The 25,853-nt window shown below is 40.0% G+C and overlaps 1 protein-coding gene across 6 annotated transcripts in view; it reads left to right on the forward strand.

Annotated features, from left to right (window-relative positions):
* Nucleotides 1–25,853, forward strand: part of ZMYM2 (zinc finger MYM-type containing 2) — a 90,093-nt gene that overhangs the window by 45,888 nt on the left and 18,352 nt on the right. For all 6 annotated transcript variants that reach the window (XM_082859530.1, XM_082859535.1, XM_082859534.1 and 3 more), the window contains 8 exons: nucleotides 4,296–4,446; nucleotides 4,914–5,029; nucleotides 7,725–7,841; nucleotides 9,771–9,921; nucleotides 12,188–12,360; nucleotides 19,460–19,625; nucleotides 20,276–20,310; nucleotides 25,430–25,559. In XM_082859530.1, the coding sequence (XP_082715656.1) occupies nucleotides 4,296–4,446; nucleotides 4,914–5,029; nucleotides 7,725–7,841; nucleotides 9,771–9,921; nucleotides 12,188–12,360; nucleotides 19,460–19,625; nucleotides 20,276–20,310; nucleotides 25,430–25,559 (1,039 nt within the window). The remainder of the gene's footprint in view (nucleotides 1–4,295; nucleotides 4,447–4,913; nucleotides 5,030–7,724; nucleotides 7,842–9,770; nucleotides 9,922–12,187; nucleotides 12,361–19,459; nucleotides 19,626–20,275; nucleotides 20,311–25,429; nucleotides 25,560–25,853) is intronic.

Genomic DNA, 25,853 nt, shown 5'->3' on the forward strand with positions numbered 1-25,853 from the left:
ACTCTTTGTTGTGGTGCACGGGCTTCTCATTGTGGTGGCTTCTGTTCGTTGCAGAGTGTGGGCTCTAGGGTGTGCGGGTTTCAGTAGTTGTGGCACACGGGCTCAGTAGTTATGGCTCGTGGGCTCTAGAGCACAGGCTCAGTAGTTGTGGCACACAGGCTTAGTTGCTCTGCAGCATGTGGAATCTTCCCGGACCAGGGCTCGAACCCGTGTACCCTGCATTGGCAGGTGATTCTTAACCACTGTTCCACTAGGGAAGCCCCCAGTGGGCATTTAAATATAGGATATAAGAGTCCTTCTCTTGTGCCTACCTGAAAGGTGGGGGGGAAAGATCCTTTCTTTCAAAAAATGTTTCCAAATCTATGTTCCCATTAAGCCATATGAATAAATTAGGACTTGAATAATAAATGTATACAATTAAGAATAATTATAATTGTAGTACAGTGATCAAAATAAGGAATTTTATATTGATATAATACCACTGATTAGCCTATAGACCTTATTCAAATTTTGTTCATTAATGTCTGTTATAGCAAATTGAGGAAAAAAAATTGTATGGCATCCAGTCCAGGATCATAAGCCATTATTTAAAAACAAGTTTTTTTCAGTTTCTCCCTCTGTTCTTCTGAGACCCTAATTCCAGGTGTATTAGAGTTCCTGCTCCTGTCCCATGGTCACGGTGGCTCTATTATTTACTGAGGTTTTTAAAGTCTTGTTTTCCTTCTGGCTTCATTTTAGAGACCTTGTAATGTGTCTTTAGTTTTACTAATCTTTTCTAATCAACTGTTAGTTCCATGTGGTGTATTTTTTTGTCTTGGACTTTGTCATCTCTAGAGGTTCCATCTGGGTCTTTTTTATGTCCTCTATTCCTGGCCTCATTGTGTTCATATTTTTCCTCCATGAGTATATCAGCGTATTTATCATAGTAGCTCTTTTAACATCTTTGCCTACTATTTTCCTGTCTGTCCTTTCTATATAAAATGTCTATATAATGAGTTATACGGTTGACTGAGAGTCAACTTGAGTGAATAAAAGAAGTGTAAGGTTTACTTGAATTTATCTCTTAATCTTCACTTAGTATAAAAATTAGTATAATAGCATGTCATTGTTGAAGTTTTATCACTATCCCCCTCTCCACAGGGTTCTCCACTATTTTTATGCTTTGGACTCCCTTGGTAACATGGTTAGATGGTTTCTCAGCATGCTGTTAAATGCATGAAATATCTATGATTACAACTAGAACCAATTATTCCAAATAGAGTTATCAAAATATTTAAAAATTTTTGAAATGTGATATATATATACTGTATTAATGCATTAAGTAATAAGGTATAGTGGTTATTAACTATAATGTTTTTTATTTATTTATTTATATAATGTTTTTTGAAGTAATGTTGGACATCAATGATATATTGAGCCACCTGCCAGTATAAGATAAAAAGTTGGGGATTTTTGTTTTAGCGGGTTCTGCTAAAACTAATGTGGTTTATTACCTCTAATCAGAATGAAAAGAAAGCTACGTTTCCGTTAGATGTTAATGAATATAAAGATAATAATTTTTCCGTGTGATGTCATGGACCTAAGTTAGTTTTCAGTTGTATCTGGATGTGGCCAGGAAGTCAGTTCTGTGCAGCCACACTTCCTAGATTAGATTTGCAGTAACAAGTCCATCAAGGCTTTGTCTCTTGAGCACCTACCCTTGCCGTCCACTTGCTTGGTTAAAAATGTAGTAAATGAGATGTTTTACTTACATCTAAAAGGAAAAATTAGGGAGAAGTTTTAGAATCTTGTGATGGTTAATTTTGATATTCATGTGGAGCTGGTTAACATGAAAATGTAAGGCACCTTTTTTCAATGACTAGACTGAAAATGAGCCCATTTGCTGCAAACTCCCCATTATTTTTTCGTTTTACCTCACCAATGTTGTTTCTATCACATCTACCTCATACTTTTTTTTTTTTACTGAATTTATAATTTATTTCTTCCCGTGCCTGAACGGGGAATATAATAATTGTGAATTTGTTCCACTTAATTTTGTTCCTTAAATCACTCAGTGCATATTTATAGGGTGCATGAAATTTAAATATGATTACGTTGTTAACATAGGAAGCAGAGAAAACGTGGCATGACAGCATATATCTTTTTTGCTAATACTCTCCCGTTAGATGGGCCTTTTTGTTGTTGAAGTAGTGGCAACTGTGAAAGTGGCTGTTAACGTGTTTTCAGTGTTAATGATTCTGTTTTTCTTAGTTTCACACAAAACTATTTCTCATTGGGGACCGGTTGCTTAGCTTCTTGCTTACTTGACCCAGATCAACTGGTCTACTTTTTATGGGTACGTCTTAAAACTTACTAATTACTTAACCATTCTGGCAGTAAAATCATTGTCAAGTTGAAGGGTATTTCTAATAAGTTAAAAAATCTAGTGCAAGATTAGAATGGATGATTGGACCTCATTTATATCTGTAAAAGAATTCTTCATAGATGCTGCTCTGTGGAGGTCTCACATCTACCTGCTGGGAGCTGCTTTATTTTTCTCTCTGTAACTCTGATACAATGGCAGGTGTCCTGATATTTTTAGTGTTCCTCATTTGTACTGTGGTGCCAGATTCTAAACATTCTTTTATTTTTCTTTGTTTTATTGATGTGTTTTCCTTGATACCTCTTCCTATATAAATAAAATTTAAATTATTATATTAGGCCCCAGGAAAACATGTTGTCCTTCCAAACAAAACAACAGCCTTCTCCTCTACTGTCCTGAACATTGGAAGAGTCATAATCAGACTTAATAGGTTTGCAGTTATTCTTATTTTTTCCGTGTTAGTATCCTTTTGCTATTGATAAGTTTTTCTTTTTGGTTTTTCTTCTCTTTTCTTTTTTTCTGAGCGTATCAGAGCTTGAAGAATGAGTTGGTTTCCACTTTGAAAAGTAAAACTTTCGGCTTCCTTTGGGTGATGTTTAAGTAAATAAGGAACCACTAGGAATAGAACACGCATTCCTGGCATGGAAACAGCTGTGTTTTCTCATGACTTTTATATTAATTGTATGCTGAGAAGGTTTTTTCTTTTTTCTTGTTTTGGTGTTGATGTTGTTTTTGGCTAATGTTTTTACCTTCAATTTCTTATTTTATTTTCTCAAATCCTGTGACATTTGTGAAATTTATCCATGCAGTTTACTCATTTTTTTGTTATTTTTGGCCTGATTGTCGTCTTCCCTGACATCTATTATTCATCCATCCATGGAACGTTGAGCACTTCTTATGTCATCATATTGTACTAGGTGGTGTTGGGTGCGAAGATGCGTGAAGTAATCTAAACATCATGTGGAAAGACGGATGCTCAAGTCCCTTCTATAAAATGACCTTGCGTCTACGAATGCGGAGGACTGACTGTACGATTACTTTGCATCGTGACATGTGATATTTGATTTAACTGATTATGACAGTTCTGTTACAGTTCAGGAAAAAAATCAAATACAAGTTGCACTTAAAGGCTTGCTTTTACTTTTGTTTGATTTCTAATTGTGACTATCAAGTTAATTTTTAAATGCAAACACCAGTTCCTCTGAATTGTATTTTTGTAAGACTGTCTATATTTCAGTGATACTGCTTTTGTCTAGTAATGTCCAAGCTGCACCTCCTCTGGCCTTTCCTCCTTTGGTTTTACCTCACTCTCTAAATTACATCAGGGTTGGCAATATTCACCTTTGATACGATTGACTTTATTATTACCTATTGACTAATCATTAACTTTAATAACCAAAAATTGAATGAAAATTTTTAATTAAAAAAATGTTAAAGTTTTTAATATTTTATTTTGGTTGAACGAGGTTTTAAGTGTAGTAGAAAGGTGTTAAATCAGTTTTAAGAGAAGTGTCAGAGTGCTTGGGACAATAGCAGCTCAGCTCTGAAGGAGGGTAGTTGTTTGATTATTAGGACTTATATTTTGTAGGTTCATTTAATTTCTTCTGTTGCATGACAAGGAGGTGTGTCATCACTGTGAACAGAAAACACCGTGCCTTTCTTACATCTTCAGTTTCTACTTATATGTAAGGATTCTATTTAATTAATAGGGCAAACCACTGTTTTTGAAGGAGACTTAGCTTAGATCATGGTTTTGTTTGACCCTAATATAGCTGCATTGCAGTTAACACTTGGCATCAGATGAAGACTTCTGACCCACTAAGCCTGATTAGAGATGAACAGAATTGTTTTGCAGAGAGAAAAAGTATAATGAAAAGTACAATATTTTGTTCTAGTTAAATTTTTAATTTTCTTTTTATGTTTCAAATTTTAGAAATATGGAAAACTGACCACTTGTACTGGCTGCCGAACACAGTGCAGGTTTTTTGATATGACTCAGTGTATAGGTCCTAATGGGTATATGGAGCCTTATTGTTCAACTGCTTGCATGAACAGTCACAAGACAAAATATGCAAAATCACAAAGTAAGTCTCAGGTATTTGGAAAGCTAAAAAACTTCAGTAACATTAATAATTTGTTAACTACTCTTTCTCCTCTGACTTTCATTTTATGCTCACTTTTAACTGCATAATGGGTTTATTTTTATTACCACACTAAACTTTCTTAGTGCAAACTTTAATGGTTTTGATCATTTAATTTTTAAATTATTGGTGAAGTTCTGTCCATGTCTGTGTTCCTAACTAAAATTGTTTTTCCATCCAAACATTATCTAAAACTGAGATCGTTTCATGTATCTGTGTATGTTTTAGAGATAGTATCAGAGTCTTCTTTTATGACAGTATTTTTTTAAGGTGCAAATAATCTCAGAAATTAATAAAATAATATTTACATAAAGTTTCATTAAACTATTCTCAGAGGTCAATTAAGATTTTTTTTAAAAAAAACTTTGATTATTTTATAAAAAATCAGATATGTACTTTTTCTCTCCTAGGTTTGGGAATTATTTGCCATTTTTGTAAGCGAAACTCTTTACCTCAGTATCAAGCCACAATGCCTGATGGAAAACTGTATAACTTCTGCAATTCCAATTGTGTGGCTAAATTCCAGGTTTGTTATTTACTTTGCCTAATGCTTCCAATAAAATACACAAAGAAAATTAGCGGTGTAATATACTTCATCTTTATTCAATGTGCTGATTTTTACATATTTTGTTGAGGGTCAAATTGGAGGGTAGAGATTCTGGAGTCAGAGCAGAGGTAGCTTCACCAGCCCTCTACTTAGCACAGATGCTCGAAATTGACTTCTTAATTGTTATTTATGATACAGACTTGGAAGGAAAGTGAATTTTAGCTATCAACCTTTAAAACAAAAGGGTAAGTGGTCTAGCCAGCAAAATCGAGTTGATTCAGAGTAGCCGAGGAGGCGGCACCACAGGCAAGACTGGAGACTGAAGGGCGAGATTTGAGCCCGGGGTAGCTGGAGGAGGGCCAGCGTCCCAGGTGGGGCTGCTCATCGCTGGGTTGCTGCTGGGTTGCTGGGCAAGCAGGCAGCTCTCCTCCTGCTGGTCTGAAGTTAGCTGCCCAGCTTCCTGGCCCCATATTGAATGAGGTTTTTCTTGATTCATTTTCACATAGTGTCATTGAGCTCAGTGCCTGCCGTGCAGTTGTTTCTTAGCAGATGGTTTGAGTAGCATCTGACTTTTATGGGTTCTGTTTTATGTTAAGTGGATGGAGGATGTAGGTACACTTATCCCGGAAGTGACAAGCGTGCACATTTTCTTCATGTATTAGAAACTTGCTGTGGGACTGGAGATTGGACTTGTCCTGGTCGGCCTTCGTTTCATTCAAGATCAGCTTCGGGGAGACATTTTCCGTTTCGGTCAGTGTAAAGAAGAGCTCTCTGACATAGTTGTCAGAGCTGGAGTATGGATAGTCTCAGGACAGGACTGCTGTATGTGTTCAGATGTAAGCTGGTTGACCAGTGAGGTGGAGTAGTTGGGGATTCAGCATGAGTTAAGTGGTTTACCTGATGTGTATGAAATTTCAGGGTAGATTGAGTTCATTCATCCAACAGTTGTACTGTGTTGCAGGCACTGTGCTCTAGTTAATTGATTTAAATTGAAAATGCGGTCTCTTAACTACCTTAAATTGAGGTAGTTTGAATTCAGCCAGGGGAATGTTGTTTTTGTTAATAGTTATACCTTGCCTGAGCTTAGGTAATTAACCACATTCAAGATTAAACTTTTCTTTTGGAAGTTGGGATGTGGCCACTGATACGTCCTGAGAGTGGTAAACATTGCTTTCGACTTGTTGGTTCTTCTCAAAATAGAAATTAAGGACTAAGGATTAATTATGGGAGAGGAGGACAGTGTCTTTGCTGTTTGTCAGATTTTTAACTTTCTTCCGTTTTGATGTTGGGTAAACTGAAATGTTAATTGAAAATGTTTTAACTACTTTTTTCATTTAATTGAAACTTGTATTGCCCATCATTTGATAAGAACATTTGTGTATGTACATTGTATATTTTAAAGAAACAATTTAGACTCTTACTTCGGAGGAATGCATCCAAGATAAGCCTGTAGGGCAGCCTCATCACTCTGTGACTGCACGAAAGTACAAAGTTGACAAATAGAAAAGCAGCATTTTTTCTTTATCTTAAAGCAAACCGTAGATCTTGAAGTTTTATGTCTTCCTTAGATGTTTTTCCATTTCATAGTAAGATAATAGGATAACATTTCATTTGTTTTGAAAGGATAATTAACTTTAACGGACTTCAGTTTTTTGGAAACACTAAGGGTATTGTTGCTGGGTTTTATTTTTTTAAATAATTCATTCACCTGGTAGTTACAGTCTTAAATATGCGTGTTTTCTTTCTTTTCACAAATTCTCATTGTGTTGTATGATGTTTATCGAAGTTTTAAAATGATAAAGGTTTTTTTCTCCCTCCATTGCTGCCTTGAAAAATTTGTACTATTTCATACATTCAACAGACTATATGTAATATGGATTAGAGAGTGAGAATTAAATATCAGCATACTCACCACTCAGGTTAGAACAGATTCCCCGCATGCGCCCCCACCCCACCCCCCCGCCCCCCGCCGGGCACGCTGCCTGGCTCCCCGACCAGGGACTGAACCCAGGCTATCATCAGTGAAAGCGCGAGTCCTGATCACTGGACCACCAGGGAAGTCCTAGAACAAAACTCTTAAAGCCCACGTATGCTTATATCTTTTTCTACTCTGTAAATCGTTTTAACTCTTAACAATGTAATAAAACTAAAATAAATTTCTGGCATCAATACCAGTCTGTAAAGCTTACCCCCCCAACTTTGTTTAAAAACAAGTATAAAAAGGCTATTTTCACGGATGGACTTGGAATGAAAATGATGGCAATAATGCAACAAATCATTAGTAAATTAGCTACTAGAGGCAGAACTAGGAGCTAGGTTCTTTTGTGTTTATTTACTAGTTCAGAACTTGGTGAACTGACCTCACTATTTGCTTGTATTTTCTTAAAGAAGAAATCTTAATTGAACTTCATGATTTTTTTTCCTTTTCCGTATTATTTTAAATAAATAGTAGTAATCATGTGGTAGAAAATGAACTTCAATTTCATAAAACGAACTTAGCATACTAGTATTTTTAAAGACAAAATTCAGAAATGTAGTTTTATATGTTGAGGAAATAAGTATTTAAGAAAGATAAGTACTATTTTCCTGGACGTCGTTGATAATTTGATGGTCGTCACAAAAAAAAACTTCTAAAATCCACCTCAGACTCGGTGTGTTTTGTGCTTTGTTTTAGGCTCTCAGCATGCAGTCATCTCCCAACGGCCAGTTTGTAGCTCCAAGTGATATTCAGTTGAAGTGCAACTATTGCAAAAATTCCTTTTGTTCAAAGCCAGAAATCCTGGAATGGGAGGCAAGTCCTATTTTGTTAATGTATGTTATCTAGTGCTGAAATGAAAGTCTGGTATAGTAACTATGACATTTCCATCTGAGAACCTATTTCTTAGTGGGTAAGGATTAGTTTTTCCGATTTTGTGATGATTGGATTATTTGCTTTTTTTATGTGGGAGTAGCACCAAGAAAGGATCTGGTTTTTTTAGGTCAAACAGAAAATTATTGAAGCCATATCCGCAATATATTATGCTCATAGCGGCGCACGGAGCGGCGGCGCACGGAGCAGCGGCGCACAGAGCGCCACTTCAGCCACATACCTGGGGCGTCTTGTTTGTGCAGTGCTGTCCCCATCTCCTCCCCACCCCCACCTTTATAAGTACTGTCTGTCAACTGTAGCATCCTGCATTGCCTTATGTTTACCATGTTGTCATTTAAAGTTTTACAATTGTGTTTTAATAAAGGAATCCTAATATAAATTTTATTCTCCCTTTCTCATCACTCTTTCCTTCACCAGTTTATTAACTTACTTTGCCACGTCTTTTTGCCATAGCAGAAACTCTGAGCATTAATGTCTGGTTCAGTAAGGGGGCAGTAATGAATGGATGGATGGATGGGGGTGGGAGGAGGATGGGGCAGGGTGGCCCTGGCTGGATGCTGCTGCTTGAGCAGTGTTCACCTTCGGCTATTCTTTCTTTCCATGTTTTCAAGGGCATGGAGTATGTAATAAATGGTGTACAAGATGTAGTGCTAACAACAGCTGCCCTTGAGCCAAACTTAATAGTGGCTCTTGGCAAATCCCTCAGTATCTGAGTCTTAGGCAGAAGGTGATCCCCAGAACTGGACTACATGATTTCTAAAGTACTTCGGAAATCTGAAATTTTATTATTTAGTCCCTAGAAAATTTTTTAGTTTTGTAATTGTGTTTGGTGCTGTCTCAAGAGCATTTAAACCAGTCATTCTTTGAGACTGTTGTCAGCACCCAGTGATGAGTTTTAGAGACTGTTACCGTCTTTAAATCACAGCAGGAAGGATGTTGAAGGCCCTGAAAAAACAGAAACAAAGTTAAATCATTTACCTACTTAATGTTATAATCCTTAGCGATACATTTCCTATAGGCCACAGACATCCAGTTTAACTAATTCACTGCTGCATTTAGACATAGCTCCACAAAATTCAATACCATTAACTACTCTAAAATTACTCAGTGAAAGAATAAAAGTATAAGTATCACTAAGACAAGATGGCAGTCTGGTGTTGCTAACAGAACTGGAGAAATGGGAAAAGAAAAGCTGCCGCCCTTTCCTGGTCGGCTGGATATTTGAGAAGTAGCTTTGGCTCTTGTGGATTTGGGGCCAGGAGAAATAACTAAATAATTACTAACCTTGCTCTATTCAAGGGAACCAACTCAGTCTCACACTTGGCCGCACACCGTGTGATGACCCCCAGTGGAATACTTTACCCATAGTAGGTCTGTCACTATTAAGCTGTGGTAGGAATGCGATCGAGTCTGCTTGACTGTACTCAACAAAGAATATTTCTTTTTTTTTTTAAGAATATTTCTTTTTGAGTGAAAATGGTATGATTGTTATAGTTCTTATCTTTTTGTAGCTTATCCATGTTGTATCTTCCATTGTTTTCTTCCCATTTCTCCAGTTCTGTTAGCAACACCAGACTGCCATCTTGTCTTAGTGATACTTATACTTTTCTTCTTTCACTGAGTAATTTTAAGGTAGTTAATGGTATTGAATTTTGTGGAGCTATGTCTAAATGCAGCAGTGAATTAGTTAAACTGGGTGTCTGTGGCCTATAGGAAATGTGTCACTAGGGATTATAACATTAAGTAGGTAAATGATTTAACTTTGTTTCTGTAAAAGTGGCTTGTGTATTTCTTACCCTTGTTCTTGAGGTGGATGTCATATACTTACCAAGGTTCCCATTGTGCATGTAGAACAAAGTGCATCAGTTCTGCAGCAAAACTTGTTCAGATGACTATAAGAAGCTGCACTGCATAGTTACGTATTGTGAATACTGCCAAGAGGAGAAGACTCTTCATGAAACAGTGAATTTCTCTGGAGTTAAGAGACCTTTCTGTAGTGAAGGCAAGTGCATATACAGTGTTGTTCATAACTTTCTTTAATATTTAATGTTAATTTTTTGCCAAAATATTTTCAAAATATGTAACTACATATGTTCAGAGTAGTGGTACAATTTTAGTATAGCTGAAAAAAAAATTGAGTTAGCTTTTCTACTGTTACTTTATATATATTTATAGACCTCTGGGCCCCAGGGTGTTTTATCTCTAAGAATTTGGTAACATGTTTTTCCATTACAAGGAAGTTTTGAGAATAAACTAAAACCATTATCATACCACGTTATTTCTAAACAGACAGATTGTGATCTGAAGTTGATTTTCCAAGTGGATTAGAATTATTTTCCTTTGGCTTCATTCCCTGCCTGTTTACTGCCTAGTCTACAAAGGTATTCAGTATACCAGAAGGAACATCACACGAGGCATTACTACAGGCAGAAAAGACTTTTAGGTTTTCAATTTGGGATGCCAGGGAGACACTGGCTTTTGTAATAGTACGTTCAGGAATTCTCTTTCCTCTCATTTATACTTTTTGCTGCTTTGGTGCCAGGCGGCAGATTAGAAAAATGAAGTTTGTTTCTCATTCTGATTCTCCAGAGATAGGAGCCAGGATTGTAGCTAAGGGTTTTGGGCTTTTTCTATTTTTACTTTTCCCCAAATGTCCTATTCTGCTCTGCGGCTCTCACTGTCTGTTCTTTCTTTGGCCCCAGGCACTGGACTCCCAGCTTTCCTACCTGCTGTCCTCTTCAATTATTTTCCAGTTTTTTTTTTTTTTTTCCCCTTCTTCCTGGATCCACTTTTTCTATCGATTTCTACCGCTAGTTAGAGGCAAGAAAAAGGTTGGAAAATCCTAAAAGCAGTAGGGAATGGCAGCGATATCAAAAGATTATTAGTCCATTCAACAAGTGCCTCCGTTTCTACATTAAGCATTTCACACTTGAGGTCATGTTTGCAAGAGGGTACTGCTGTATCACAGCAGGCATTCCTATTCATGTAGGCTCAGTCCCCCAGATGAAAAGTAACCACGTTTACTGTTAAGATTGCAGCTATAATGAAAAGTGACATAATGTTGCATTAAAGACATTGATTCTGGATTTAATTTAGCTCTTTTACCTGAACTTTCGTGCCGTGATTCACAAAGCAGAGTGCCTTAGTGCTGAGGGCTAGCGCACACAGCATTTGGATTATGTGGGTCTTACTAAAGTGAAAGACAAGTTGCAACAAAAAGATAGTTGACATTAAAGAACATCATTTTCAGTTGGAAGGACTTTCTGGGCAATAAAAGGTTAAAAAGGACGTCTATTTTTTTCCTGTTTAATAATATATTTTGTGCTTTCTCTAACTGCACCTAGTTCTCTGCTGGAACCTGTCAGAAATAACAAAACATGTAATACCTGGTACTACCATCAAAACCTAGTTAGAAAGATAAAGCTAATAAAGGTAAAATATTAAACATGTTTTAAGATATAGTTCAGAGTAACAGAAAAGAAGCCATAAGGACAGTTCATAAGTAATTGCCAAGTAAATTACATAGGAAACAGTTGCAGTCCCTATTAAAGGATGGGTAGTATTTTGGTAGATACAAAAGTGGAAGCAACACCAGAGTGGAAGGTCATTCTTAAGTGCACAGCATGAGTAGACATATGAAGATTATTTAATACTTTATAGAGATGTCATAGGGAATAAATAAAATTTAAATGTAAGGACCGTTAAAATAATGCGTTTATATAGTTGGTAAAGGAAGTGTTTTGATTAAAGAATAGAATAACAACATGCTGTTTTTGGACAAGTCATTAAACCAGTTTTACTTCCCTGAAGGTCCTTTAGGGTGACAGAGTAAGGCTAGAGAATTGAGCTAAAATGCCTGCTTAGCTGAATGTATCTTTAAGTTTGCTCATTGCCTCTCAACAGTCTCCACTTTTCATTTCTCTAAAATGCCCATTTGTGGTGTGTTTATGATACTTAAGCAGGATTATATTGGATTATATTTACACAGAGCAGGTACAACAGTTTTGAAGTGTTACTAGACTTGAAAGTCTTAGAACATGAATTATTTGAACCCACACCATATCTAATATAATATTCCATGTTCTGTTTCAGTTTTCACAGGCTGGTGTTGATCACAGTAGATTTCACAGTTTTGATCAGGAGAGAAAGAGGACTGTATATGTGAATTTATAAACACTTTCTAAAGCCAGTGCTCTGTTTGACCTGTAAACTCTTTCTTACCTCAGAAATGAGTTTCTGTTTTAATAATGAAGCCTTATATTTCTCAGGCTGCAAACTGTTGTACAAACAGGATTTTGCAAGGCGTTTAGGATTGAGGTGTGTGACTTGCAACTACTGCTCTCAGCTGTGTAAGAAGGGTGCGACGAAGGAGCTGGACGGCGTGGTGAGGGACTTCTGCAGCGAGGACTGCTGCCGGCGGTTCCAGGACTGGTACTACAAGGCAAGTACCGCCGGCCCCGTGGGCCCCCAAACTGGGATGTATCTGTATTTTCAGCAGTGTAGTTCAACAAAATGGATTATTTATCTAAAATTTATCTTACTAAATAGAAATGTTTTTGATGAGTACTTTATCAATTATGAACATTGGCAGGTAATTGTTTTAGATACTTAGGATGTGTTTTTGTTTATTTTTTTCCCCTAAGTCCATAGTTTATAACAGGGTTCAATCTTTTTTTTCTTTTACACATTAATTATTTATTTATTTATCTATTTGGCTGCGTTGGGTCATTGTTGCTGTACGCGGGCTTTCTCTGTTTGCAGCGAGCGGGGGCTACTCTTCGTCACGGTGCACAGGCGTCTCATTGCGGTGGCTTCTCTTGTTGCGGAGCATGGGCTCTAGGCGTGCGGGCTTCAGTAGTTGTGGCACGTGGGCTCAGTAGCTGTGGTGCACGGGCTTAGTTGCTCCATGGCATGTGGGATCTTCCCGGACCAGGGCTCAAACCCGTGTCTCCTGCATTGGCAGGCAGATTCCCAACTACCGCGCCACCAGGGAAGTCCCCAAACATCTTTTTTTTTTTTTTTTTCCCCAAACATCTTTTTAAATAAAGAGAGGAGCAAGATACTTTCCAAGTTGTTATAGGCTAAGATTTTGCTGCACTTTTAAAGTTACTTCACTATTTTACTGTTATTTCTGACTACTTTAAGCCCTTGAATTAAGGTTCACATTTTAGAAACACAGCACAAATACTAACACACTGGAGGCTGCGTCCCTTTCCATCTGAAGCAGCACCTTGTTACAGACAGATGAGAAGTCACTCAGGAAATGTTACTTTGATGGCTCTAAGCGCTCAGTTTCAGTTTAGCACACAAATATACCTTTTCCTCCACTGTTGAGGAGGTTTTATTCTTAGAAACTGGTTTTGGATGCAGGTATTTAGTGGACACAGATGTGGAAACTCCGCTTTGTTCTTACTGTCACCCTTTTCACCATTTGCTTTGCTGTTTGAGACAGAGGTTGTTACCGTGTGATACTGAGGAACCCCTGTCATTAGTTTATCATACAGATTTCTGTCCAGTCGTATAATTGTGAACTCAAAACTTCAGTTCTTTCAAATAGTCTTTCTTGGAGGATATTGTTTTTTGTTCACAGCATGTGGGCTGTATTTCTCTGTTTGGCTTCTTTCTTTGATTCTTCCTGTTCTCTTTTATATTACTTATAATTAAAAGAGAGAAATCTTTTGGTTTCCTCTTTTTTCTTTTTTGGGAAGCAAAGAAGTGTTCTTTGGCAAAAGACCAAATTATTCTAATGTTGCCATTTGTTCCAGTTTCCTATTTAAAGGGTAATTGTAGCTAATGTTTTTATAAGTTCAATGATGAAATTTCAATGAGGCAGTGCATTTCAGAAAGTTCGTTAAGTAACTAGTGACAATTATCTGTTTATGTTTAATGTCAGTATTCTATACATTTAACATTTTTATTATTCCTTGTCTTACTTTAAACCCCACAGATCTTTGTGCAATATATACAATAGCATTATTACAAGCTGTACTAATCTGAGGAGTAAAGACACATGATAGGAATTTGTAAAGCAAGCAACAGTGATGATTTTTAATGTAATCAATAGGATTACAACCTTCAAAATGAGGAAACAGTTGCCCCTCCTAATTAATTGGGCCCTGTGTGGAGGCAGCCAGTGCTGAGTCAGAGAATCCCTGTGTTCTGTGCTTTCTGCTTGAGTAGCGTCTTTTCTGACATTTCTCATGAGTCCCCTTATCCACTGCTACCATTACATGGTCATCTTGAAAATGTGTTAAATTGAGTCCCAACCAAATTACGATTTTTTTCCTGACCTTCTTTCCCCTTCCACTTTTTAAATTTAAGAACTCAGAATTTTAGATTTTAGTTCATTAGAAAATGTGACCCATAATCTATAAAAAGTGCCTCATCAAGGAATGTTTACAACGAGAGCAGCCAGCCCAGCTGATGCCGCCACAGAGAAGCACACGCTGTATTTACCTAGAGTCTCGAGAGCTTTACATTTTTGTTTGTTTAAATTTAAGTATTTGATATTATATTTTTAAAATTAAAAATATTTACACCTATGTTTGTTTAATTTGACAAGACATTTTGAATAATCTGTGTTTTCAGGCCTATAAAATGGTTTGCTTTTGGATTTAAAATAGAGGTTAAATACTGTCTCTTCAAAATTAGAATACAAAAGCCATTGAAATCATGCAACCAAAAAACGCTGAGAATAAAATTAATGTTTTTTTCTTCTCCCAGATAACTCTTTCGAAGGAAGTAGGTTTTACTTTTCCTCAAAGTTAATGTTTCCAGGCATAATGTGAAACCAGGTGGGAGGATAGTTCTTTTCATTTCTATAAGTTTAAATTTTTTGGAGAAAAAGGATTTAGTATTGTAATACAATAAAAGCTACATGTTTGACATACAGTGAAGATAATTCAGAAGTCCCACTGTTTCCCAAGAATACTTTCATAGTACTTCTTAATAGAACTAATAAGCTTTTCTTAAACTTTCTTCAAATTACAGTTTTTTAATACAGGCTTTTTTAAAAAAAATTATTTTTGGCTGCGTTGGGTCTTCATTGCTGCGCGCAGGCTTTCTCTAGGTGCGGCGTGCGGGGGCTACTCTTCGTTGTAGTGCGTGCGGGTTTCTCATTGCAGTGGCTTCTCTTGTTGCGGAGCATGGACTCTAGGCGCACGGGCTTCAGTAGTTGTGGCACGTGGGCTCAGTAGTTGTGGCACGTGGGCTCAGTAGTTGTGGCTCACGGGCTCTAGAGCGCAGGCTCAGCAGTTGGGGTACATGGGCTTAGCTGCTCCGTGGCATGTGGGATCTTCCTGGACCAGGGCTCGAACCCGTGTCCCCTGCATTGGCAGGCAGACTCTTAGCCACTGCACCACCAGAGAAGCCCTAATATAGGCTTCGATTTGCCTTAAAAACCAATAGTGAAGGGTGACAGTGTTAAATTCTTCAGTGCAAATGCCCCAGCAGTCGAACAGCATGACTGGGCTGTAATCAAATTAATACTTACATTTTAATAAGCCTTATTCATAAAAGGATACCTGAATGGAAAATATTTTGGGGCTTCTATGTTTTTCTTTTTTGTCTATAAACTGCCAGAAATATTGATTTTAGAAAATCATTCATTGTTTTTGACATTAAGTTTCTAAAGGAAATACCTAATATTCTCGCTTTAAATGTACCTTTGGGTAACAGAAGAATTCTTATCACTCGAATGCTTTGCATAGTATCCAGTGCCCAATCTTTTATTACTGCATTCTTTTTTTAAATAAATGACTATAAAATCCCCTGTTTCATTTTGTTCGTGGTTCCCCCTTGCAAAATTCCCCTGATTGGGGAAGTGGGCAACAAGAGGGTGGAAGGTTACAAGGATGTGTATACATCAACCCAGACTGTCCAAGACAGGTAAGGGGCTGTGTCAGTGTAGGTCCAATGACCTTCCTCAGTTACTGCAGAGGAGGCTCCTGGATTAGCTGAGCAGTTGGATTAAGGTTTTTGAATTGAGTTTCGTTAGTACCTGCCTATTATTTAGATTGTTTGAATCAGTAACTTTTTCTTTTTTCCTCCTCAAAATAATACACAACCCTTGATTTTTCACAGTGACAGGAAAACCACGAAGTGTTTGTTAAACCAGAAACATGTGTTCTTATGCTGTAGGAATGTTAAGCTTTCCTAAGAGTCCCGTCTCGTGAGTAGGAGGTAGTGGTGTTGGTGTCGGTAACAAATGATGGGCATTAATGAGATTTTCCATTTAGCATGGTTCCAGACATTTTACCAGGAGTTTGTATGAGTGGCTGCAAAAGGAGAAAACAAGCCAAAAAACAAGAGGTTCACAACCTCTAAAATTTTGATTATGGTATTAAGCTTGAATTAGTATTGAGTTCTATTATTATCCTTTTTCCTGAAAAAATACATACATATTTTGTTGCCATTTGTAAATTAGCACTAATCTTGCTCCTTTTTTTTTTTTAATTGAAATCGTCTAAATTTGTTTTGAACTTCCTGGAAGAAAGGAGCTTAAAGTGTTGTTTGGACAGAATTCCAAATGTCTATAATTATAAAATAATGAAGCAATTTTATTGTTCAGATTCTTTGGGTCGAATGTGCTTGGTTGTAGGCTCTAGGCCTATTAAATTATTGTGTAAGTGGAAATATTACCATATACAAAGAGTCAGCACAGTACTTTTTATACAAATACAAATTGTATACAAATTGATTGGGGTTTTAGATGTTACACTGAGAACTTTCTTGCAGCATTTTACATGTTAGGATTTTTATTTCTATTTATTCATATTAACTCATTTGTTTTTCCATTGTCTTTGTAACTTGGTGCACTAAATAAAGCCTTGTTTTTGACTTGGACTGTCTGCTTTGAATCCTACCTCTGCACTTTGGTATTTGGCCCTAAGAAGTCACTTACTGTATTGGGACTTGAGCTTCCCCGCCCTGTTGTGAGGCTTGTGGAATGGAGAGGGCAGCCTGGCCTTTGTTTTCAGGTTCTCATCTTCACTTTTGCTGTGTTCTTGACTGTTTAGACTCAGTTTCTCCTGTGGTGCTTTGGCTTTTCTTTGAGTATAAAGTATAAAAAGGAAAAAATCCCGGAAACCTGGAGCACTTCAATGATTATTTTAAAGAACAGTCTTTGCTGGTGAGAGTTTTATATAGGGACTTCTTTTTACTATTGAGTAAACTAGGACCTGGTTGATAGTGAGTGCTAATGTTACTGAGATTACTATGTTATATTACTAGCAGTATAACATTTAAGCTCACAAGTTTTTGGACAAGAGATGCGATATTGGCATCACTTAATAGTCATAATTTATACTGCAAATCTTCTTCATTGGTTTAACATTTATTTGGCAGGAGAAATCCCTGACCTGGAGAAATAAAGAGCCTGTGTTCTAACCCTGGGTGGGTATGTCTGTTACATAAGACCTGTTTACCCACACAGCCCTTTGTTCATGTGCCAGCCAGGAATTTGTTGTAGTGTTGATTCATGGGACTCCTGTGGAGACATAAAGTGAGTGGTTTCGGGCTTCCCTGGTGGCACAGTGGTTGAGAGTCTGCCTGCTGATGCATGGGACACGGGTTCGTGCCCCGGTCCGGGAGGATCCCATATGCCGCGGAGCGGCTGGGCCCATGAGCCATGGCCGCTGAGCCTGCGCGTCTGGAGCCTGTGCTCCACAACGGGAGAGGCCACAGCAGTGAGGGGCCCGCGTACCGCAAAAAAAATAATAATAATAAAAAAAAAATAAAGTGAGTGGTTTCCAAACCCGCAGTATAAAAGTCTAGGTGATTAGAGCAGTGAGGGAAAGCTACAGCTGTGACTGTTACCAGCTATCAAGTACTTAATATTTACTGCTTTGTCAAAACTTCTAAGTTGGTGGCTAAACTAAAGGGCAATTTTAAAAATTGCAGTAATTTATTTCTACTGTAAGTAGATTAAAAACTTAATTATGGGGCTTCCCTGGTGGCGCAGTGGTTGAGAGTCCGCCTGCCGATGCAGGGGACATGGGTTCGTGCCCTGGTCTGGGAGGATCCCACATGCCGCGGAGCGGCTGGGACCGTGAGCCATGGCCGCTGAGCCTGCACGTACAGAGCCTGTGCTCCGCAACGGGCGAGGCCACAACAGTGAGAGGCCTGCATACCTCAAAAAAAAAAAAAAACCAAAACTTAATTATGAAAGGTACTATATTTGAAATTGATTGTTATACCTTTTGGCCTACTCGTTTTTCAGGATGTTAAGAATTAGTGAAAATGGGCAAAATCTAGGTAAAATGGAATCTCTCAAAAATCTGTCCCTAGATTAATTGATTCACCATCATAAAGTATAACTTTTTATGTATGAATTTTAGTTGGTTTTATTTTGTATATTAAGTTGTAGACTAGTTAGGGCTGATTGTTTTCCTAGGTGTAGTTCACATTTGTGATCTTAAAATATAATTGTTTTTTAATTAATTAAATACCGAGTGTTCTAAGACATGAACTTGAAGTTCTTGTTATTAAAACAGTATTGGGGCTTCCCTCGTGGCGCGGTGGTTAAGAATCCGCCTGCCAGGGCGCAGGGGACACGGGTTCGAGCCCTGGTCCGGGAAGATCCCACATGCCGCGGAGCAACTAAGCCCATGTGCCGCAACTGCTGGAGCCTGCGCTCTAGAGCCTGTGAGCCACAGCTGCTGAAGCCCACGCACCTAGAGCCCGTGCTCCGCAAGAAGAGAAGCCACCGCAACTAGAGAAAGCCCCTGTGCAACAACAAAGACCCAGTGCAGCGAAAAATAAATTAAAAAAACAACCAGTATTAATGCCCTTCAAATTTATTATATTAAACTACTGAAACAAAACATTTCAAATTAACATCCATGATTTTCTCAGCATAAGAGCTGGTTTCAAAATTATTCTGGTCTGTACAGTTGTATAAATGGGTCCATTATGAGCTCAGTTTAACCTGGGAAATCTGTTCATTAATCAGAGATTTTCAGTGTAGTATGATTGTGGGAGACTTCGACCAGTATATCATTATGGCTCTCAAAATTATTTTGTAATATTAAAATGCATTGTACCGTGACTTCCCTGGTGGTCCAGTGGTTAAGACTTTGCCTTCCAATCCAGGGGGTGCGGGTTCGATCCCTGGTCAGGGAACTGAGATCCCACATACCTTGGGCCAAAAAACCAAAACATAAAACAGAAGCAGTATTGCAACAAATTTAATAAATACTTTAAAAATGGTCCATATAAAAAAAAAATCTTAAAAAAACGTTGTACCAATTTGGTCTACTACCACTGTTCAGTTTTTTTGGTTATAGCCTATCTTTGTAATGCTGGTCTTTGACTTCTGGTAAGTATAGAAAGGGATTTTGACAATTAGGTAAATTGCTACTTTTTAAACTTTTGTGGATTTTACTGTATGTTTATGATACAATTTTATTTTTTCTTTATCTGACATTGTTTTATCACATTTGACAACAGTCATTGAAATGTCTAGAAATCTTGTAAAATACATGTCGGACTTTTTAAACCTTGTCGTGGGAGATGTCTGACACCTTCCTTTTGTCGTCAAGGCTGCAAGGTGTGACTGCTGTAAATCTCAAGGCACCCTGAGGGAGAGGGTGCAGTGGCGAGGGGAGATGAAACATTTCTGCGACCAGCACTGCTTGTTGCGTTTCTACTGTCAGCAGAACGAGCCCAACATGACAACCCAGAAAGGACCTGAAAACTTACATTATGGTATGTGATCGTTTAGGTTAGTAACTTGAAAAACCTGTAAAGCAGTTTTTAGTTTCAGAGATCTGGATTGAAGGTAATGATAATAAGCAGTTAATTTCAGAGATAGTTTAATAGCAACTTCCGTAGTTTCCCTGGGTGGAATTGCCTTCAGTGATGTTTCTGTAGATGTACTGCTTTTTATTTTATTCTCTTAAAAATGTAATGCTAGTTGAAAAAAATAGAGTCTACTTGGGGGTAGAGAGCAGCTAAACAGAATTATAACAAAAATTGTAAAAAAGTTGATCTGCCTATCATGTGTCACTTGCAATTTTAAATGAAAACTATTTTTAGCAAATTGTATGTGCTGGGGGTAGGTAGGAGAAACAAAGAAAACCCTTTAGACTTAATTAATAATTGAGTTAAATCTAAGAACATAGTATTGCTCCCAAAGCAGTGTATACTTTCTGAGGGGACAAAATGGGGAGAGAGTTAATTCCACTACTTATCTCTGTATTTCAGCTCTCAGATCTCATATTCTTTATTTGAAAGAACTTAAAATATATTTTCTTCAGTAACTATTTTAAAAATCAGTAAAAATTAATGAGAGATATGGATTTAGAAAATCCTGAAGAAAGTGATATTTGTCTTATTTTAAATTTGTTTGTTTTTAGATCAGGGTTGTCAGACGTCCCGAACCAAAATGACAGTAAGTATTGCTTAATAGGTAAAGTGCTAAATACTGACTTTCATCATGTGGGGAGAAAAAGTAATTAGTCCATTTTAATCTGATTGTAATAATAGAAGATTTTTTTACTTTCCTCTGTTGAGACAGTTGAAGCATTCATATTGTGCTAAGTTACCCGATATAAAAACAGGTCCTTTTCTACCTGCTAAGGAATATAAAGGTGAATTAATTGTGGCCTTTACCCACATTGGGCGAGATAGACATATAAATATTTGCGTTGAAGCGCTCATCCCAGCTGCATCTTTAGGGCAGTAGCAATGGTGCATTTGAAATGGTTGAGTGTATGCGGTCCTGGCAGCTGTGACAAAACTTCTGAACAGCTGAGTAGAAGGTTGCCAGTAGACGATGAAAAGTCGGAGGAATAATAATGTCCAGAGGCGTGCATGTTTGGCCAAACTGTTCACTGGGGCCGAACTTGGAGGGACCTGAGGGGGATCCTGGGAAGCGGGAGGCAGGCTGGGCTAGGCGGATGCCCCTCAGACAGGTCTGGAGATCTGTCCTAGGGGCAAGGCCCTGGTAGTTTGTAAACTTGAGGAGTTCTTCCATATGCTTTCTCCTGGGTATTTTTCTGTTCTCTTTTTTTTTTTTTCTGTAGTGTTTTTCTTTCTCTTAGTGTAATACATCAGATTCTGCTTTTACATAAGCATTTCAAGGCTCTTGTGGGCTGAAAGTGGCCGTTTCTGTATAAAAGGAGCCTTGCACTGAACAGTGGGCCGGCCCTCTTGTGCCTGCCCGCAGGCGCCACCCTGATCCCAGGGGCTTCTGTGGGAGCCATTTACCAGCATCATGGTGAGCCTCTGCTCGTGTGTTCCTGGGCAGAAGGAGTTAACCAGCTCTGGCTACAGATTGGAATTACCTGGGGAGTTTTCAAAACCTTTCGAATACCTAGGCTCCAACTCAGAACTTCTGTAGTTCTGAAAAGTTCTTTAGGTGATTTTAACATGTAACCACAGTTTAGGATCTCTGATGTAGATGAAAGATTGGTGTTTTTATATTATTCCATTCAGTGTTTGTTTTTGGCGGGATCTTAGTTCCCCCACGCAGGGATCAAATGGAATGGAAGTGCAGAGTCCTAACCACTGTACTACCAGGGAATTCCCAGTTTTTGGTTTTGATGTTAATAGTTAGAATCCTAGACAAGTTAAGAGTGCCTTTTTCTTTGCTTTTCCTCCCCTATCTGTTCTGCCCTTGTGGTAATATATTTTTAAGTCAGATAATTCAGGAGTATTCAGCTGAATTGTCAGATTCTAACCAGGCACTTGATCCATGCTGAGGAGGGTAAAGATGATCACTCCCTGTTTGGCATCTGCATGCAGCCGTAAGGCAACTCCCAACCTTGTTTCAAAGCTTTGACCAAGGCTTCAAGACACCCTTCCGCCCGCACAGAAGCAGGTACTCTTCTCCTGCAGCAGCACTGAGGCCATCTCATGGGACGGATGGAAGGATGGGCCTTTGCAGCCATCACCTCCTGTCACGTAGAGCCCCTCCCGCCTTGTCCTTGGATGAGAGCTCAGCTGTAGAGTTTGGGGCAAGTCACTTTACGGTTCTTTGTGTGACTTTCCCCTTATCTGTAATGTGGGCATGAAGACAGAACCTCGTCGGGGTCGTCACCAAGAGCGCTAACCCATGGGGCAGGGTGTGTGGTGTTGGAGACATAGGGCCTGCATCGGGGAAGCCACTTGAACCCTGACTTTAGAACTCTTCTCTGTCACCTCCACTGGGCTGTACAGCTTCTGAGCCTCAGTTTCCTCATCTGTAAAATGGGAGTGAGAAAACACCTGCTACCCCTTGTGCTGAGAGGGTTAAAGAATTCATTTCATCAGGTGTGTGACTTTGGTGCTTTGCATAGTGTCCTAGTCCGTTTGAGCTACTATATATTGTATAACAGGGTGCCATAAGTGAGGCAGCTTACAAACAGCAGAAGGTATTTCTCGGAGTTCTGGAGGCTGGAAGTCTGAGATCATGGCTCCAGCAGACCTGGTGTCTATTGAGGGCCTGCTTCCTGGTTCCCAGACGGCCGTCTTGTCGCATGTCCTCACGTGGGGGAGGGGTTTTTTGGGGTCTCTTCTATGAGGGGCACTGATCCCATTCACAAGGGCTCTGCTCTCGTGACCGAATCACCACCTAAGGGTCACACCTTCACATGACATCCCCTTGGGGATTAGATCTGAGTGTGAATTTTAGGGGGACATAGACATTGTCTATAGCTTATAGTCCCTGGCCATATAGCAAATACTCAAGAGGTGTGGTGGCTTTCGTCATTATAATTTTCATTATTTGTGGTCCTTCTTCAGAATTTATTATCAGTAGGTATAGATCCTGCCTGTTGACCAACAGAAAAGTAAGAAGCAGTATCAAGTGTCGGTTTTTACCAGGTGGCATAGCTTAGTCGACATGGTGCCCTGTCGGCAGAATGACGAGTAACCTAGGATGTCTGTGACTTTGACCCCTGGTTCATAAGGGGGTTCTAGAGTATTTCCCAGTCCAGACCCAACTTCCCCAGGTTTGGTGTGTAGTAGACACTCAATAGCTGGTGTTAACTGTTCCTCCCGCTTTACAGTTGAGGAACTTGAGGCTCAGGAGACCCAGTGACTTGCCTGATGTTGCACGGCGGTGCCGTCAGACCAGCCTCCGTGGCACGGGGTTGGAAATCCTGGTGAGCGTAGAATGAGCTCACACGGGACCAGCCCCCTTGGCCATGAGCATGACTTGAAACTTATGAGAGATCCACCGTGCACCGTTTTTTATTAGTACCCTTTCACGTTTGTGAATTGGCCTGCTCTCTAAGATGTGTCTGTCACCCCTGAATCAGTGCCCAGTAGCTGTCGAGGTCACGTGCAGACCGTGAGTGTCCAGGGGTGTGGGCCCCGGGGGCTGCTTGGCCATCTCCTCTCAGCTTATGCTTTAAGCAAGTGTCCTCTTCACAGTCTGACGAGTGCCAGTTTTTCCTATTTTTGTGCTTTGTGTTGGTGATTTTGCTGCTGGGTTAAGCACCAGAAAGTGCTGTGTGTCTGACTGGGGGACCCATGTGAGTTCAGTTTCGTGGATGAACGAACGATATGGTTCATCTATAAAGAGGGATAAGAAATCCAGCGTCTGTAGGGCTAAGGTAAACTCTAGTGCGTGGGGAAGCTGTGGGAAAGATGGTATGTTGACTAAATTTGTGGATTCGTGAGCTTATGACTGATTACAACACAGCACAGTGACCAGCAGTGTGGTGAGACTGTCAGCTCACAGCCTGTCACCGGGATCAGGGAAAGGGTGGCCTCTTTGTGCTGGTGCTGGCCCACTCACATGTGAAAAATGTGGGTCTTACAGGCCCCGGTGGGTTCTGCAGGTCTGGGCTCTGCAGAGGGGGCTGCTGGGGGTTACGCAGGAAGATGCAGGTTGGCTAGTTTTTGCAAGGTCATTGGTAAAACGAACCTACCGAATGCAAGTGGTCTCGAAGCCCTGACTTGAATCCTTCTGAGACTCTGTGTCCTTGCTCTTGGGCCAAGGCCAAGGGTGACCAAGTGCAGCCCTCTGGTGCGTAGAGCCCCAGACCACGAGCACTTAGAGGGGAACCTAGCCCGTGTGCCCGTATGTGGGGTGGGACAGAAAAAGCAGGGGTGGTGTCCGAAATATTCTGGGGTTGGTTTCGCAGCTGCATCATCCTACAAGTTGAACTCGGCCTCCAGAATGAAAACCTTGAGCCTTCGGGTTTTGATTATCGGATGTTATCCATTGCGGTGGAGGACTCAGAAACCACCCCCAGACGCTGAGTACCCCTCCCCCCCCCCCTTCCCCAGCCCCAGCAGGGCGCACTGGGCTTTCAGGGCCCAGTTGCAGCGAGGATGCCGGGGACGGGCCCCGCCGGGCGCAGCATCAGGAGGCCGCTTGGGAAATGAGTGGCGTTGGAAGATGTTTGATGAGACTGCGTGGAAAATGTCCGTCTTTGAAGGTGTTACAGAAAATAAAAAGAGGAGCGTTGAAAACATGGTGCGCATCGCACACAGATGAGTGGAGGTGGTTGTGGCAGAAAAGGTGGCCAAGCCCAGCGGGGAGACTGGACAAGGTGGCAGAGCAAAGCCGCAGAATGGCTGCTGGAAGACGGTCCGAGACCCCCAGAGTTGTCCGCTGACCCCGGCTGAGATACTGTCCTGGGGTCCTGCTTCGGGGCCGGGATGGGCCCTGGCGAAGCGCCGGGAGACCATGCGGGCTTCGTTTCTGACGAGTCCTGGGTTCCCCTGCGCTGCGCAGCGCCGGGACGGCGGCGAGGCCCTCTCGCTTTCCCGGACACGGGCTCCACCTACTGCGCATGCGTGCGCGGGGAGGGGCGGGGCGCCGTACGCCGCGTGCGGAGTGCGTTTTCGGCGTGAGGTCCGTTTTCGGAGTGAGGTCCGTGTCCGCAGGAACTGTGCGCTTGGCACCCGAAGACCAGGAACTCTGAATTGTGTCCCTTTCCCTGTAGCGATCGGTGGTGTGCACAGCACCTTCATGTCGCCTCCTAGGCACAGAGCTGCAGCTTGCTTTACAGCGTGTGTGTGTGTTTCTGTGGTGTAAACGGTGCTGTGGTGAACAGGCTGAAACATCTGTATCGAGAGGAGACGTTCCTAAAATTGCAGTGGTTGGGACAGAGGAAACAACTTAAAGTTTGATAACATTTTTGGTAATAATTTTCATCATTTTTCTTTTCAAATTTAGCACCACGTATAAGCAGTTTATGCAGTAGAGAGAGAGTATCAGAAAGCCATAATAAGAGTCTAATTATTTTCAGAATTCAGGTTAACAACCTTGCCTTTTTATTTAAGAGTGAGACTTGTCTTTTATGTTATATTAAAAAGTACGCTGTGGTATCCTTCGAAAAACAGAATGAAACAGAATGAACGATTACTACTGCTTTTCCTATAGTTGGGATAGATTCATGTTGATCCTTCCAGATTAAGACTTTGGTAGACATAGTAGAAACAGCATAAATTGATTATATTCTTCCACTTTTGTGTGTTCCCCCCGCTGGACCTAGAAACCAGATATTAACAACAGCATTAAGTAATAAAAATTAGAGGCAGAAATAAAAATGTTTCTCTTTGTTTCTCGGTAGGGCTCAGCACCACCCCCTTCTCCAACCCCCAACAAGGAGATGAAGAACAAGGCAGTTCTGTGCAAACCTTTGACCATGACGAAGGCAACTTACTGCAAACCCCACATGCAGAGCAAGTCCTGTCAGACAGGTGACTCGCATCCTGACCCTCGCTGAGTGAAATCCATGCTTTTCTCAAATAATGGGCTGCAGGATAGATTTGTTGGGTCACTTTGTCACTTTCTGTTGATTTTGCTTATCTGGTTTTAGACATGCCTTCAGAATACAGCATGTCATTTAAGATCATTAATAAAGATCAGTCTCTAACAAAGGCCTGCAAGTTATGTCACCAGTGATAAAATGCTGTATCAAAAATTTCCTTGGGTGCCAAGGCCCACTAAAGTTACAGTGCTCTTCTGAGAAAACCATCATCTTTGAGTGTGGT

Source organism: Leucopleurus acutus (assembly GCF_964270905.1).
Source record: "Leucopleurus acutus genome assembly, chromosome: 18".
NCBI classification, from domain to species: domain Eukaryota; kingdom Metazoa; phylum Chordata; class Mammalia; order Artiodactyla; family Delphinidae; genus Leucopleurus; species Leucopleurus acutus.